The sequence below is a fragment of the Paramormyrops kingsleyae genome, chromosome 5 (assembly GCF_048594095.1).
Source record: "Paramormyrops kingsleyae isolate MSU_618 chromosome 5, PKINGS_0.4, whole genome shotgun sequence".
Classification (NCBI taxonomy): Eukaryota; Metazoa; Chordata; class Actinopteri; order Osteoglossiformes; family Mormyridae; genus Paramormyrops; species Paramormyrops kingsleyae.
In genome coordinates, this window is record NC_132801.1 from 20,981,527 (window position 1) to 20,998,798 (window position 17,272).

General features: G+C 40.6%; 1 protein-coding gene and 1 long non-coding RNA gene across 4 annotated transcripts in view; one reads left to right on the plus strand and one right to left on the minus strand.

The window, feature by feature from the left end:
* Positions 1-587: 587 nt before the first annotated feature.
* The window catches only part of LOC111842505 (contactin-associated protein 1-like), a 49,195-nt gene continuing 32,510 nt past the window's right edge, over positions 588-17,272 (minus strand). For all 3 annotated transcript variants that reach the window (XM_023809155.2, XM_023809154.2, XM_023809153.2), the window contains 17 exons: positions 16,432-16,693; positions 15,356-15,505; positions 15,003-15,174; positions 14,334-14,440; positions 14,061-14,183; positions 13,315-13,518; positions 12,635-12,791; positions 10,656-10,783; positions 10,283-10,456; positions 9,901-10,119; positions 8,889-9,128; positions 8,187-8,420; positions 7,593-7,720; positions 7,328-7,418; positions 6,536-6,766; positions 6,253-6,300; positions 588-3,227 (listed from right to left, as the gene is read on the minus strand). In XM_023809155.2, the coding sequence (XP_023664923.2) occupies positions 3,016-3,227; positions 6,253-6,300; positions 6,536-6,766; positions 7,328-7,418; positions 7,593-7,720; positions 8,187-8,420; positions 8,889-9,128; positions 9,901-10,119; positions 10,283-10,456; positions 10,656-10,783; positions 12,635-12,791; positions 13,315-13,518; positions 14,061-14,183; positions 14,334-14,440; positions 15,003-15,174; positions 15,356-15,505; positions 16,432-16,693 (2,880 nt within the window). In that variant the 3' untranslated portion in view covers positions 588-3,015. The remainder of the gene's footprint in view (positions 3,228-6,252; positions 6,301-6,535; positions 6,767-7,327; positions 7,419-7,592; positions 7,721-8,186; positions 8,421-8,888; positions 9,129-9,900; positions 10,120-10,282; positions 10,457-10,655; positions 10,784-12,634; positions 12,792-13,314; positions 13,519-14,060; positions 14,184-14,333; positions 14,441-15,002; positions 15,175-15,355; positions 15,506-16,431; positions 16,694-17,272) is intronic.
* Positions 5,371-13,867, plus strand: LOC111842509 (uncharacterized). Its single transcript, XR_002837924.2, has 6 exons — positions 5,371-5,824; positions 9,878-10,150; positions 10,247-10,415; positions 11,853-12,108; positions 12,647-12,831; positions 12,960-13,867. It is a non-coding gene; the product is annotated as an uncharacterized lncRNA (long non-coding RNA).

A 17,272-nucleotide genomic window follows, 5' to 3' on the forward strand; every position in this document is an offset into this window, starting at 1 on the left:
CAAATGCAAAACAGTAATTCAAAGAATAAAATAGGGCAAAAATAAAGACTAAAAATAAAATGTGGTATTGTTCTCTAGTCAGGACTGTTACATTAAAAATGTAGTAAAGTTTACCTTTTACAAAGTTCTGGAAGGGACTGGGGACTAGAGTCTTCATCCTGATTGGTGGTTTAGTTAAGAAGCGGCGATGGTGCCGGGGTAGGGGGAGAGCCCATCACTCTGCAAGTATTTGAGTGTTGTGACGCTTAATTGGTTAATTTAATTATTTGTGATCATTTACGCCAAGAATTATGGAGCAGTACATTTAGGCATCTATTTTTATCATTTAAAGGCATAATGAAGTTTCAGGCTTTGGGGATAAGAGAATGTGCCCTGTGATGGGTTGGTGCCCCATCCTAGGTTGTTCCCTGCCTGGTACCCATAGGCGCCAGATCCCTTGTGATCCTGAATAGGACATGGAGTTCCAGAAAATGGATGGATTCACAAGTACACAGTACAATCCAGTTTTCAACCATTTTCTGTCTGTGGTCAGGTTGTCTTATATCATGCTTAAATACAGTTTTTATCACAAACATACAATACTCAGATCTCCTTTAATTTTCTTTATTGAAGTGTATTTTTATATTCAGTTCTACAAGCCATTTTCCATTTACTTATGGTAACTTACAATGGATGCATAACGGAACTAAGACAAAAACAAAGACAAAACGTACTAAATCTGAGTGCAGTAATAGAACACAGAAGGGTGGCCCTACCGCACCTGTCAGTTAGAACATTAAAAAATGTCATAATTCTCTATGTTTTCCACAGTGTTGTGACAACAGTTTGATAACAATATTCACATTTTTTTCTCTGAATTTTACATTTTAGGATAAGTTTTAAAAAATGTTTTTTTACAAGTGAGGCTCTGTTAAATGCATGTTGTGTTTCCTATAATGCTCTCTATTCATTGGCCTTACAGAGTCATAAAAAAATAAATAACAAAAATAGTTCTCTTAAGTAAACCATCTTACCAGGAGAAGGACAACTTGGGCCACCCACTATAGCTATAGGAAAAGTGGATATTAGAGAACTTAGCTCAGAAAGACTCACTATATACTACCAGGCCACTGATGTCAATGCACATTCCAGAGACAACACAACGGACCTCCACCACTCGCACACGCGTGGATCACACACAGACAGCTTCAACAGGCAACAGCAGCGGGCTGGCGGCTCCAAAGCACAGACATGGCAGGAAGCAAGCTCTCTAGCACAGACAAACGCATGCTTTCAAACAGGAAATGGGAAGTAGGTGCCCACCGATATCTGGCGAACATACATGGGGAGAGTCTGCTATGGTGGTTTTCTATAAACATGAGAATAACAGACTTTGCTGTAAGCAGTCGTTGTCATGGCAATGGCAGTGAAAAGTACATTAGATTTCTCTTTATGCTCTTTTATAGAAACGAGAACCATAAAAACATTAAATACATATTTTCTAGATCCATATGTGCACAATACCTTTATGACTCGCCCATTACAATAAAGCTGACGTTTATGCTGGAAGCAGCTGACTGATTGGGAACTGCTTTTTTTTTGGCATGCTGTGCTATGCATAGCTATACTTTACACTGCGCTGACATCACAGTTGCTATCTTATGGCAAGCAGCTAGCAGCAATATGGCAGATCTATGCTATGAGTCTAGTAAGCCAAATGTACAGATTGTGCAGATGTTAAATCACTGCGGTCCTTCACGTGTATGTGTGAGTATATATGTATATATATATATATTTTAAAAACTGATGTGTGTGCACAACTGTGTTTGAGTGGTTGTCTAAACATCAAAAAGACTCCATCGCTGTAGTGGATTGGGTTGTCCTGATTGTAGAAAGTTCAGACTTTCCAAACCGACTCCTCAAATGCTGTGCTGCGGAACAGCTGTGGCTTGGAAAGAGCACCGACTTATCAGCTGTGTCTGTAAACAGCTAGCAAATTCAACAGGTACACTCCAGTAAATAACTCCAATCCAATGCATCAAACACATTCCCCTGCTGCCACTTTTAACCACTTTCAAAATGGCGATTTAGTCTTTGCAATGCTGCCTAATCCAATTTGAAATACATCCTTTTAGCTAGTTAAAAAAAGAACTAGCTATAAAACACATCTTTGTCCTGTTCCACACATATTTCTGTCAGTATAGCTTCCTGATGTTCATAATGCAGTTGTTTTTCACTTCTGTAAATCCATAGAGTGTAAACATTAAACCAAGGACCTTGTCTGTTCAGGTTATTATCCTGGCATCACGCCTCCCTGCAGCTTCTCCTGCCGAGGCCTGTGGGAGCATCAGGCCCAGCCGCTCAGACCAGACCTCTCCTTCCATGGCCTCAGGCCCAAGCTCTAGCCTTGCATCTAGTTTAGATTTGTTTGTCAACTGATTACTGCCTTTTCACACATGCAAACAAAAACATTATAAATGAAGTCCTGAAGAGTGGACGCTTTTGGTTTAAAAAAGAGCACCTGAAAAGTATACAATTAATGAATGTGTATTAAATAAATATAGTATGTGATCTATATAGTCCATTTCATTACATAAATCCTTCAGAATACACTCCTAACCACAACTTCAGTTTATCTAGACGGCATGCTGTCAGAGTCTCATTTGTTACATTTTCCCCTTTTTTCCCCTTGTTTCATTATTTTAAAGATCAACAAAACATTACAACTGGTATGTTTCCTCCTTATTTCAAAATGAGAACAAAACCCATGGAAGGATTCAAATATTTCCAGGCACTTTGCTTGATCTGTCATGTGATGATTTGTGAGGCTGGGTTTTGATTTGCCTAGATGAGCTGTAATCTGCAGATACAATATGTATGTCATATCCTGTAGTACCACTGAGTCTGATGTAATTAAAAAAGAAGGACAAAAGAAGATATACATAAACATGATATGTGAATAGAAAGAGTAAATACACAAGTATGCGGGTGGGTGTGAAATGGCTACTCGCTTAATCTCCATCTGGCTGTGCCATTTCATTCGCTCGCCAGCTCTTCCTGAATCTTGGGCAGGCTCCTCTCTTTCGATTTCCTGCGTGGCGGCTCCGTTTCCGTGAGCGGCTTAGCACTGCTGGGTGACTCAATTATTTTTGGCTCGTTAGTGCTGTAGCTGCCCTTGTATCGGTACAGATAACCGTACACGGCGTAAAGAGCGCCGAATATCACCAGCAGTGCTATGAAGACAAAGACTGGGAAAAATGAACAAGCTATTTTAGGGACAGACAAGGATAGACAGCAACAGTTTAAATTAAACCGTAAATAACAGCATTATGAGCAATTTACTGTATATTAGCAACTTTAAATTGGTGACATGTACGAGAAATAAAATCTCCAAAGACAGTATAACCAGTACAATAATCATACATGCTCATAAATCCCAACAGTAACATTGTAGATTATTTGTATGTATATAGGCCTAGCAATTGGCGTGAGGCAGGAACCAACCCTGGAAGGGGTTTCAGCCCTTTGCTGGGTGCACACACACTTACATTCATACAGGGATGTAGGAACCAGGGGGAACATGTCCCCCCCAATATTTAATTTGACTTCATTCATCCCCCCAATAAACAATCCATTATATTTGAATCATTATCTTGTGCCCCTCCCCAATCTCAAACTCTTTTCCACGCCATTACACTCATGCATAGGCAAATAGGCAAATGGTAAATTCTGGCACTCCAATTCACTTGAGTTGCATGTTTTTGGACTGTGGAAGGAAATTGGTGAATCCAGTGTAAACCCACACACACATGGGGAGAAAAAGAAAAAAAGAAAACTCCACACATACAAACCGGGGGTGCGCTGTTACATGCAATTGTCCCATCAGAAGAACCGTGATAGCTGGTTTAAGACAATAAGTTATACTAACACATTTTAACCCTGTCATAGGAAACACAACTTAGCAAGCTCTGCAATTTAAATGACTTTTCAATCCTTTTCAGGATTCAATCAGTCTAAAGTTTACCACAGTTATTTTGCATATTTTTGCAAGTTCTGTGCTGTGGTTTTTTGGGTTTCACCGATCAGGAGTAGCGCTTTTGACATTTCATTGTATGTTGTGCAGTGAGACAATATCATTTTTGCATGTTTACGCCTTGATGGAAGTGTCTTCTAGGTTGATGTTTAAAAGTTAAAATACCAAGGTAATATTAAATAGGATTTAGTTAAAATACAGTAATGCATTTTCTTTGTAATTGTGCATGAAAATCATTAGTTTTCACCGACAATAGATATTTATATATGATTAAGCATTATAATATAACATCCATGGAAGTCAAAATCCATTTTAAGGAAATATAGTAATAATTATTATAAACTAATAATAATAATAATAATAATAATCCATCTATTCTTCAACCACATATTACATGAATAAATCATTATTTAAACATTTCAAAAGTATTACACCATGTATTACACCATGGTCTGCTGCCATAGACCAGAGCAAAACTTTTTTTGTAACAAGAAACACAAAGAATAGCATGTCTTTTGAAAAATGTTAAACATTTTTATAACATAACGTAGCTTTGGATTTACCCTTCTGGATAAATTATAACCAGTGTGAATGAAATTCAGTTTATTTCTATATAGCACCATTCAAAAGATTCGCTCCAAGGCGCTTTACGTGGGTGTGATGTGACATATGTTGTGAAATAACAAAAGCGTACCTCTTTGAATGAAGACAATTTCGTTTCATGATAAATTTAAAGGCAGTTTATTTATTTATTTTAAAGAAAGCCTGTATAGCATGATTCTGAAACTCCAGTGTGGTTTGATGACTAATGTATATTATATACCACTAATCAATGAAAGTAACTTTTTCGTTAGACAAACTGTTAGTGGATCAAGTTCTGTAAATTTAGTTCCGCTAACTGTGAACATTTTTGGCCGATAAAGTGAATAAACTTTAACTGTCAATAACGTTTTTAAACCTAAAATCATTCATAATTGTTCCTGTCTGTTGTGAAAGTGTCTGCACAGTCTATTTGGCAGGGGGTGCCAACTCTCACGCATCTGGCGTGATACTGTATTCACACTTTCAAACTCTCACGCTCACACAAGAAATCTTACTGAATATTTGTATTATTCCATTATAAAATTAAAATTAGCGACATCAAAAGCGTTAGTTTGCAAACCATAAAAACTATTTAGAATGCAATACAACTGTTATATACACGTAAATACGTGTGCAGACGTGTCGGGAATTGAAAATCTCACTCCAGTCAACTGACAAAAGTTGGTAATTCAGGGCACGCTGTTGGCTGACTACGTGTAAACACAAGACGTGATTGGTTGATAACTTGTCATATTTAAGGCAGTCTGAGGTAAATGTAAGTGAACGAACTAAAATCTATTTAAAATGGGGTGTCCTAAACTAAGCAGAGAACAGAAGCCTATATTGTAAAGCTGAATTTCTTGCTTAGATCGATCGAACTTAAAGTACCTTAATTTAAATTACATTTATCTTTGTTCACGTACATTTAACCCAGACTGCCTTAAATCTGACAAGTTATCTGGCTAAGCAAATCCTGCTTTGCCATGCAAACCCCAAGTTCTGATTGACAGAGATATAGACCAATAATGAGCTGAGACCCTCCTTACTATTTCTGGGTAAATGGCACCATGTTTGTTGTCCCCAAGTGGCTTCACTGAGGGCAAAATGTCAGCATGGGCCAGTTGCAGAAGTTTTCCTCAGCAAAAACGTTTATATCTCGGAAGCGGAATATCTCAGAAAAACACACGGGTTTCTTCCTAAGACTCTACAGAATCCAATGATTCTCAATTGGTAAGTCCTAAATGCCCCCTGGTAATCATTCCAGTCCGATAGATGGAATTTAGATATTAAACACGTTACAGTTTTAGCTCTCTAGGTATGTTTTTAAGGTTTTCAGAGCAAAAAGCCAAACCAAAACTAAATTCATATAATAAAAGTAAGCAGTTCGCAGTTATTGTTAGCTTCTGCTAATTTTTTAGTGGTTTGTCAGTTCAGTGTTATCGAATTAAATTTTGGATTTAGCGGGTTAGCGGTTATTGAAGCTAACTTTTCAGTTAGCTGTGCCCACCACTATGTATGTACATAGACACACACACACACACACACACATATATAAATGTCATTAAAATAATGGTCGTCATCAATTTGTGTGCAGAGGAAATAACAATCCCAACCTCTTCTGGGCACTCAAAAACATTCTGTCATATGTCATAACTTACGAGCTATCATTTGCGGACTTGATAAGTCATCATGGATGTAGTAGAACACTGCAATGACAAACAAATGGACATCAGATAAAGGCACAAGTCATTCCTTAATTACCATCAGAACTGCATTAGCACTGTACAAAAGGCATCTGTTTAGTCTACTTGTAAGAAATCTCTCATATGCAGCACTGTTATTTTTATTTCTGGTCAGATTTCAGATCTTAAAAATATCATAAGGCAGTGGTGAGTAATGATAACTGGACGTGTAATGGCATTTTGGGAAATGAGGTCTCACCTAATCCAGTGTACCATGGGTCAGCTGACAGAGGCACCAGACCCAGCACTGGGGGGAAGACCCCACAGTTGGACTCCGCAACAAAACCCTGCACTGTAACAGGCGGGTGCGTTTCATTGGGGCGGAAGTAGGTCCTGAGTGGGGCATAGATGTTGTACCGCACTCCTGATATGCAGCCAATCAGGCCTGGGGAGTTGTGCCTCTGAATCTCATAGTCAATGTCCCCCACCTCTGTGTAAGGAAAAAAATATTACTGGTGAAAACTGTGGAGAGGCTACAAAAGCACTATGCAACATACTCCCCCATATTCTTCCACAGAGCTATACAAGAAGGAATGTGTACTCTGTCTCAGAGTCTCTGGGTTTATTGAGAATAATGCAGTGATAGGAATAAACTCTGTAATGCACTACTGCTGGATGCTATTATTATCAAGCCATGTCCATTTGAACAGTATTGACAGGTACTCATGATTTGTAGCTAGACAAGCCTTAAAATTTTAATGAAAGATTATCTTTAGGCAATATGTGCCTTTTACTTGTCAAAAATTGAAATTTTGGACATTCTCTGTCATCGCAACAATAATCACCTTGTTAGACACTGACAGGTGCCCACAGTGAGATGGCTACACGAGGTACAGCAGATAGCATGCAGGTTAAGCAAGGGTCAAGTCAAAAGAGGCAATTTTCTCTTTAGATTTTCATTTATATGAATAACAAATTTACTGACTGTATGCATTAACTGTATACGTATAATGTATGTTAGGTACAGTGGGAAGTCTAGAAGCCAGCTTACCCATGACTCGGCCAAGAAACATTGACTTGGGGGAGTCAAACCTAATGTCTATCTCTGCCAAATGTTCTTTGATGGTCTCTGCGTAGTCCACCTGTAAAAAAAACAAAAACAATCAGGATATGCTATCATAGATCTGAACTATTTCAGGCCATATTATAAACATTAGACCTAGTTTTGAAACTCAGGATTTGTCCAGGTTCTTTAATGTCAACTGGAAAGTTTGCTCTGCTCAGATGGTGCAAGTGTTACAAAGCGCACAGGGCACCTGTATTCGTACGGTTCTGTTGTGCCTGGTGATGTTGATGTAGTGGGGGTATCCGTCAGCCAGGTTCCTGGAGGACACTTGAAATTTATGAGTGATCAGGCCCAGACGATACCTCAGCGCTACGGTACCTAAAAGAACAGGAAAATTAAGATTAAGCAAAATAAAAATATAGACCCTCCCTGGGTTACGATGGTCTGTGTTATGATATTTTGACTGGGTTAAGTTGTGTATTCCAATTGGTATTTCAATTCAATTCTGTTTTTCCACTTTCAGTACATTATTTAATAAATCACACAAGATATTCAACACTTTATTGTAAAATAGGTTTTGTGTTAATTATTTTGCCTAACCGTAGGCTAATGTTTGTTAGGTTAGGTCCATCAATTTTCAAACCGTTTATCTTAGTCAGGGTCATGGGGATATTCAGATTATGGGAAAGCAAAATACAAACATAAAACTCTCTTAAATTTCACTTTGCTACCAAGATAACAAAAGATATCTTTTTATAAAAAAGATGAAGTAGCATACTAAATGAAGGTAGACACACATGTTTTTGCCCCTCCTCTGTGCTGACGAACCCATCTCTGACCGTACCGTCGAATTTGAGGAGGACTGCAATGTAGTCCCTCACAAACGAGCTGATATAGAGCAGCACAGCAGGGGTATGGATGGTGCTGAAGCTGAACTCAATGTTGTCATTGGTCTGGTTGTAGCCCAAGCTGAAATTATGGGGATCCAGCCAGTAAGCCCATTGGCTCTCATCAGAAATCGCCTCATTCCGGATGTTGTAGCGCATCCATGCCCCTGCCTCAAAATAAGCCCCAATGTCTTGGGAAAATAAGAAATAGCAAGATTATTACCTCAAGAATGATGGGATTTAAAAAATGTTTAACCATGAGTCTCTACACAAAACACTACAATATATCCTTTTAGAGATTCACATATTACAGGCGGCCAATCAGCAGTACTGCCTAAACCATTAAGGTTATACTGATCTGCGACAATTTATTTTTATGTTGTCTGTATTGATTACATTTTTGGCTCTTATAAACATAGGAAAACTTTCAGGACATTATTTCAGCACAATATCATAAGGAAACAACATTTTGAGAGAAAGAGATGTAAATGATGTTAATGAGATTATAAATTTATTCTCTTTCAGATGCATGCAACCATTGACTGGACTATAAGGTCTTTCATCCTTTGCATGCAAATTTTGATTGGAGCATAAGGTCTGTTGTCCTTTGCATGCAGTCTTTAATTGGGGTGTGAGTCCTTTGGTCCCTTGCATGGTACCTTTGTGGCAATAATAGCCCTCGAAGGCAGTGTTGTTGCAGTCGCAGAAATAAGAGGCATAGGCTTCCATGCATCGTCCACCATTCCGACAAGGTATGGTGGCATTCAAGCACTGGCCTGTGCAGTTCAGCCGGACCCCATCTGTTTCATTAATTTTTCCTGCCAGGTCGACAGGCACACCATTCATCCGCAATCCTCGCAGACAGCCCAGAAATGCCCTCAGCCTCGATTTGGCCGCACCTAATAGAAGAGGACAGGAAGTGTGAGGCTTTTGAAAGCATGCAACAACTGATTCTTTCGCAGCCACTTAATGCCAATTTAAATGTCAGGCATAAGCTATATATATTGACACACACACACACATTCAAACAGCTCTCCCACGTACCAGACACGGTAAAATTGCTTATTTCAAGTACAGGTTTAAACCTATATTCCAGATGCCAGTTCAATCAATGTGATTTTTGAGATAACTGAAAATGGAACTGGGGATTTAAGGGTGAAAGACTAGAGGAGAATCTCGACCTTGCTGGTCTCTGACTTTTGACAACCAGAGAATCTGAGAGAAATACCGGGGTCAAGTTTGCGTGAAAACCCTGTATAACTACTGAAATACTAAACGTTTTCCGATCTGAAAAAGACACCTTTATTAGAAATCACATTTTGACTTAAAAGACATGATGTTTTACAATAATTATGGAACAATAGGTAAACAGTTACTAAAGCTGACCTCATGAACTGAGCTATCTGAAAAGGATTGCCTCATTTTGCATCAGCATTGGAGATGCCATAATTTTAATATGTAGGACAAAACTTCAATTTCATTTTGAAGACAAAATTTATTGTTGAAAGCAAAAGTAAAAATATTTCCAGTAAATTCATGTGATCTTCCTACTGACTTGATGGTACTGACTTTGGAAGTTGGGTTTATTAAATATTAGCTATCACATGTAGAAAGAGAGAAGGATTAATCTGACTAATTTAATCAACAGCTGCAAAATGTGAGACAACGCACCCACAAGGAGGGGCTGGGTGAACTTCATCCTAACGGTAGTCTGCCCAGGAAAGTGCCGCACTGCCCAAGGCATATAGTCCACTTTGAGCCTGGCCCCCTTCACGTTGATCTCCGCCTGGACAAAGTGCCACTCGTCATCGTTGAGCGGCAGCGGTGAGCGATGGGTCACGTTGATGATGCCATCACCCACCATGAAGACGAAGAGCACGTTCGTGGTGGCTGGGAGTTGGGAGACCAGCAGAACACTGAGGTTATTTTCCAACTTGGATGAGCAAATTCTGCCCAGAGCTGCCATAGGCAGGCTGATCATTTCACAGATCCTCATATTTCAATAATCTCGTCTCAGACAGGCTGAGCCCTCCTTCATCTATGCACAGCTTACTGTTGAGTTCCACTCGGATGAAGTTACGGTGGCGGTCGTCCGAGTTCTCCAGGAAGACGCCGTATTTAGCAGTGGTTTTGAAATGGAAGGAGATGTCAGCACTCGTACCCGGTTTGAAAGTGGGAAACTTCAAGTAAGTTGGCTTGGTGAAGGACACAGTGTTCCAGGTGTTTCCTGTGATCAGATATGACATGACACTCATGTGACCCACACTCAGGAAGTTAGGCTTCTAGGTACAGTGACAGCATTTCACTGGATCCTGGGCTTCCCTCATTAGATCTTTATTTGCTATCCTTTACCATATTCTGTGATTTGTTAGTAGCTAAGAAGAAAATCCTTTGAAATAACTATGCATGAAAACATGTCTACTCACGATCACCATGGCAGCGCAGATTTCCCACGTAAAACTGGGCCTCTGAACCCGTTCGGTTTGTGTCCCCTACCACAACTCTGAGGACCGGCAGATGGTCTCTGAAGTTCAGCCAGCCTTTGTCTGAATACCTGTTTCCATGAACAGATGCACATTTACATCAGTGTTTTAAAATGCATGTAAATTTTCACTTAATGACACACTATACATCTATTGTCCCTGCTGGAAGGTATGAGGTAGGAAGCATGGCAATATCCTGGGTGTGACAGTTCAGTGCACACACTTTCATATAATAAAAAATTTCAGGAACCAGATTACCCCCAAAAAGCCTGTGTCTGAATTGCATAATATTTTCTATATCCATCAATATACATTATATGGACAAACGGATTGGGACACCTGGCCATTAAACCTACAGGAATTTTATAACATCCAACTCTAAATCCACAGGCATCAATAAGAGCTGCCACAACTACTAAGAAGGATTTCAACAAGTTTTTGGAGTGTGTCCTTGGGAATTATTGTCCATTCATCCTGAAGAGCATTTGTGAGGTCAGGCACTGATGATGGACATAAAGGCCTGGCTTGTTTTCTCTGTTATAGGTCATTTCAAAGGTATTTGATGGGGTTGAGGTCAGGGTTCTGTGTGGGCCAGTCAAGTTCTTCCACACCAAACTCACCCAACCATGTCTTTATGGACCTTGCTTTGTGCACTGGGGCACAGTCATGCTGGAACAGAAAAGGGCCTTCTCCAAATTGTTCCCACAAAGTTGGAAGCATAAAATTATCCAAAATGTCTTGCTATTCTTACATTACATTGAGCTCCCTTCACTGGAACTAAGGGTCCTAGCCCAACCCCTGAAAAACAACCACATAACATTATCCCTCTTCTACCAAATTTGACAGTTGGGAGAATGCAGTCAGGCAGGTAACATTCTCCTGGCATCCACCAAATGCAGACTTGTACACAGGGTTGCCAACTCTCACACATCTGGCGTGACACTCATACTTTTTGACTCTCACGCTCATGCAAGAAATCTTACAGCAAATCTATACTCTTCCATTATAAACCTAAAACTAGCTACATCAATAGCGTTGGGGTAGTTTGCAGACTCAACAGACTATTTACAAAGTAATAAAACTCTTACATACGTGTGAATGCATGTACTGACTTGTCTCAAATTGAAAATCTTATGCCAGCCAGCTGACCGAAGTTGACAACCCTGTACATACATCAGACTACCAGAGAGAGAAGTGTGATTCGTCACTCCAAGGAACGTTTCCACTGCTCCAGAGTTCAGTGGCGGCGTGATTTACACCACTCCATCTGACGCTTGCTGCTCAGCCAGGGAAGCCCATCCCATAAAGTTGCCAGTGCACAGATTTTGTGCTGGGCTGATTGCCAGAGAAGATTGGAACTCTGCAGTTATTGACTCAGAGCGTTGGCGACTTTAAGGTGCTACACACCTCAGCACTCAGCAACCCCTCTCAGTTACATTATGTGGATTGCCACTTTGTGGCTGAGGTTCTGTTGTTCCTAAACACTTCCACTTTGCAGTTTACAGTTGTGGGGAAATCTGGTCCCCACAATGTAATAATTACAAACACTCGCAGGCCAGAATCCAATTCACGTTGCTACCCATGGTGCCACAATGCCATTAATAGCTGATTATATTTTAATAGTTCATTTTACAACACCTGTGACACATTTTAGTCATTTCCATTGGGAAAAATGGATTGGTTTACAAAAAAGTGTGGTTATCAAATAAATTTAAAAATTTAGGAAAATTACAGATAATTAACTCTGTCAATAGTGAATTAAACAAAATAGTTGTTCTCTTTAAAAATGGAAAAATTGTTTTTGTATGGCCAGTAACTGTTGTCAAAGTGCTAGCTATCTATAGTTTAATTCATTCCATTCTTCAGATCTTAAAAATACACAAGTGTGGCTATTTTTAAACCCTGACACACCCCCTTCTCACCATTGTCGATAGTCTGCATCACAGTTGCAGTAGAACCTGGGGTCTGCGCATGTCTGGTTGATGGAACAGCCACATTTGTTGCTGTCAAGGAAGGATCCACCCCAATAAGCATGGCTCTCATTATTCCGGCCAATCCAGTAACTGAACGGCTGCCCATCTGTGGAGATGAGACGGGATTGGGTCAAATTTGTGCTGTGGTTAGTATCAATAAATTATACACCCTGGACAGGATGCCTGGCCATCTCAGGGCATATTCATATGAACACTTATACACTTGACTATTCTGAAACACCAATTAGCCTAACTGCATGTTTTTGTACTCCAGCAGAATCCCAGGATACATGGAGGAAATCCACATTTCATGGGAAGAATATGTACATAGTCACAGCAGGGGTGGACTTCAAACCCCAAAAACAGGACTACGCACTGAGTCAACCTCACCAGAGTATTCTTTGAAAACAGTAAATGCTTATTCTGGCCTACTCTACTTAAAAGCACAGATTAAAAACTTAAAAAAATTAAAACTCCGTTCTACAATGCTTTCCAAAGGCTATGAGAAATCAGTAGCATCTAAGGAGCTTACTACCTATTCATTCTAGAAATGCAACATGCTATTAAACAAGAAACTATTCCCATAAGTTAAAACCAATGTTCTCTGACAGTAAATACAGTTGACTCACAAGGCGTATTGAGTAGCCGAGACTTGTAGCAGGAGAAATCAATCCACTGCTCGCAGTGTGTGGATGTGTTGGCGAGGGCCGAGACTTCAGCCCAGGATGCGTTCATGTACTCCAAATCACCGACGTACGGCTGATTTATCGTGGTTCCGGTCACCTTGGTCTTGTCTATCCGATTATGCCTGACCACTGTCCAACCTTTGTAGGCTGGTGGTGGGCAGAAAAGCCAGGTCATCCCAGTGCTTATGGCTCCCAAAAGCTCTGAAAGCATGACTATATGACTGTGACTGCAGTGATTTTTCATCAATGTCCTCTCTGAATTATATCATTATCTCAACTTAATATTTGATTTTAAATAGCACATCAGTGACATATTTTAAACTACATTTTTTCCCTGTTTCAAAAGTAACAGAACTGGTTTGCCTTTACATGTTAGGTCAGCCACAAAGTTTGATGTTTTTAAAGTTTTAAAAACACACTTCTTTTCTTTTGGCAAATGACTTGTGTGAAATGTGCTCTACAAATAAAGTAGAAATAATCAGCTTAGTTGAAATAATCAGCTTAGTTTTTGTATTGTTTGCCAATTGCTGACATTATGTTCATAAATGGCACAGTTTGCAACACATTAGACAAAGTGTATTTAACAATAAATGATCTGTACAGTAATTCGCACATCTTATAATGCATATACATGGTACCTTAGGTGCGACATATTCACAATTAAATATATAATTATCTCAGCTTCCTACCTCCCATGTTGCAGTAGACCGAAAACGGTTTCAATGGGCCGCTAAGGTCAGGATCGATGGTATAGTTGCCCGAATAGAACTTTCCATTGAGCCGATAGGCCTCACAAGACTCCTTGTACACAGCTGTCATGACATCACAATTAAAAAAGCCTTTTATAGCTCCTTACAGCAAGCAGCCATGACTCATATACTGCTCAAAGACAGAGATTTTAGCACTGAGATTAAATGCAACATATTAAAATGAGGATCAGAGCCACAGCAACTGAGACTTACACATGTGGCACACCTCTCCCTGGTAGCCAGTGTTCTCACAACGACATATGAAGTCATCCCAGGACTGGATACATCTGCCATCGTGTTCACATGGGTTCGGCGTGCACCTACGGGGGAACAGTAAAGTGAAGAAAACACACAAGAGGAAATGATATGGGAAAGAGTGGCAGGCAGGGATAATGGATCATGTTCTCCAGCAGAACAAACCATTATCTACCGGGCCTGAGGATCTAATATCTAAGATGGGAGTATCTGAGTGATGGTAATGGTGTTCCCTCTACAGGATTGTTGCTCTGAGCATCAGTTAGTATGTGTTAAAAGGTCTCGTTTGGAAACCTCATAACCCATTTCAGCTCCTGACAGTTTGCAGAGAGAAGCTTGCATTTAGAAAGTGCCGAACTGTGCAGAGAGCAAGCCGTTGCATGCTAATGGAGAGGAGCGCTGCTTCTCAGTCTGGCTTTTTCCACTGTCTGTATCATTCCTGTATTACTTGATTACAGAGAGGAACAGTCATAATAATCACCCATCATTCAATAGCACAAAACCTTGAAACCTATGATTCAGTGTCGAATCATCTGCTCTCAAGGTCAGACTCCAGTCATGATGAGGAGCTCTCGGTCCACGTCCCAGCCGGCCGGCCCGAATGGCGCCCGCCAGCGCTGCCCCCACCTGTCAGTGATGCCGCAGGTGCCCAGCAGCAGCTCAGTATAGCGCCCCCAGCGCCACAGCAGTACCATGTCGATGTCCACGGGCTCGTCGTCGATGAAGATCTGCTGCATGCAGCCATGAAACTTGTTTAGATTGGTCTCACACTTGTCGGTGTTGTTGGTCTGAGGACATCCTGGGACAATCCAAACGGCATTAATTAACAGGCAGTTGTGCCTTACAATGCACAAACAGCAAAGGAGATCCCTTGTGACACCTTAGAGAAGGTATATTATTCTCTATGATAAAACAGGTAGCTATGGCTACTAAGGGTAGCTTGACCGTGCCTAGTAGTTCGAGTTTGCGTGATGACTCACCTCCAAAGTAGTAATGGAATCCGGTGCGAACTGTAAAGACGTTGGTGATCTTCAATGGAGATCCCTCATCGTCATCGATGGTCACGGTCACAAAGTTGTCTCTGGCCACAATTTCCACGGTGTGCCAGAACCCATCATTCAGTCGATAGCCTGCAGGTAAGAATGTGCCGTGATCAGTTTCGGGCTGATTCATCCTTTTTTGTGAGCAAACCAGAGACTGGACCCTCTTTGCAGAACAGCTATGGTAGAATCTGTAATAATCATGCAAAATGAAATTGGAATATTTCCAACACACAAAACGATTCATGCAAACACTAAAAATGAGGAGGCTAAGGAATATTCTCATTCCTCAGCAGGATTATTACAGGATTATTACCCATAATTATACTTATTAACAAGGCCATCTAAAAATGCTCATAAAGACCCCGGTTTTGCTGTGTCTTACAGACTGGAAGGACATAATACGAGTTCAAGAGTAATTCAGGACTCTGTCCTTAAATTTGATTTTGCTAATAAGCTGTGGGAGAATGACGTCTGCAGCAGGTGCAAGTGGCACTTCTTTCTTTCATACAACTAAGTAAACTAATTGTTCATATCTACCACACTCTGCTAGGGGATTATGATGGTTTGGCAAGCTTACTCATTGTGTTTATTGATGTTTACTATGAAGAAACCAATTATTCTTGAATTTAATGAGTGTTTTCTACACTGATATGAATGTTGCACTAAGAAAGAGAGCGACCTAAGTAGAAAAATGAAAATGAAACCAAATGCACTCAGTACTAGGTGGTACAGTGGGTTTCACTATTGGCATTACATTTACATATTTCACAGATTCATTTGGTCAAAGTGACATACAAGTGAGGACTGGACAGTTACCTTTGGGACCAACAGGGGTCATTCTGAATGGGTCATCCGGGCTACTAGTGCTTAGATGGACTGATGATCCTAAAGGTTCTGATTCTGCATGTGTGCTCTACTATGAACTGGGTGTCTTTTATTCTATCGCGATCTTCCCAGATGGATGAATACAAAATTGAAATAAAGAACTTGGTCTAACCCAAAATGGGGCTCACCTGCACCAAACTGCAGCTTCTTCTTGCCAGGCTGCATAAGGGAGACGTTGACCTGGCCCTCGCTCAGGCCCAGCTCCAGGGAGCCGAGGTCATCAGCAAAGCGGGTAAACATTAGCAGCCCGGTGTAGTCCCAAGAGCGAAACTTGAATCTGACAGCCATCCTTGGCCTCCTTGACACCCCCGGCAATTGCAGGAAGTTGTTTGGCCCAGCGAAGGTCATGGGCTTTAGCATCATGTCATAGCAAGAGTACCGCCTTGTTTTCTGGGACACAACAAGAGGAACATTTCATGTTAAACAACTGCTGCACCAAACTTGCCTCATAGATAATGAACAATGAATATTGCATTGCCTTAATACCTGCCTGCAATACCTACACAATTATTATATTTGTCACACCCCTATCGAGCCGATCCTCCTGTGCCACGCCCCCCTCGTTAACCTCATGTGGGTTCCCAGAGTTTATCAGCTGTTTTGAGTTGTCTTCGTTAGTTAGGTGTATTTAAGTCCGCGTCAGAGTTTATTTCCCTAGTCCTGTCTTTGTAGTGTTATGCCGTTTTCTGTCCTGTCTGCCTCTCCGAATGTCAATTAAAACCCTTACTCCCGATTCCTCGTCTTCGTGGCCTGCTTCCTTGGTCCGTGCTCGGCACGGTCATGACAGAATGACAGGACTAGGGAAATAAACTCTGAGACTTAAATACACCTAACTAACGAAGACAACTCAAAATAACTGATAAACACTGGGAATCCACATGAGGTTAACGAGGGGGGCGTGGCACAGGACGATCGGCACAATCGGGGTGTGACAATATTACTGGCATTCATAATAGAATATAAAATAAG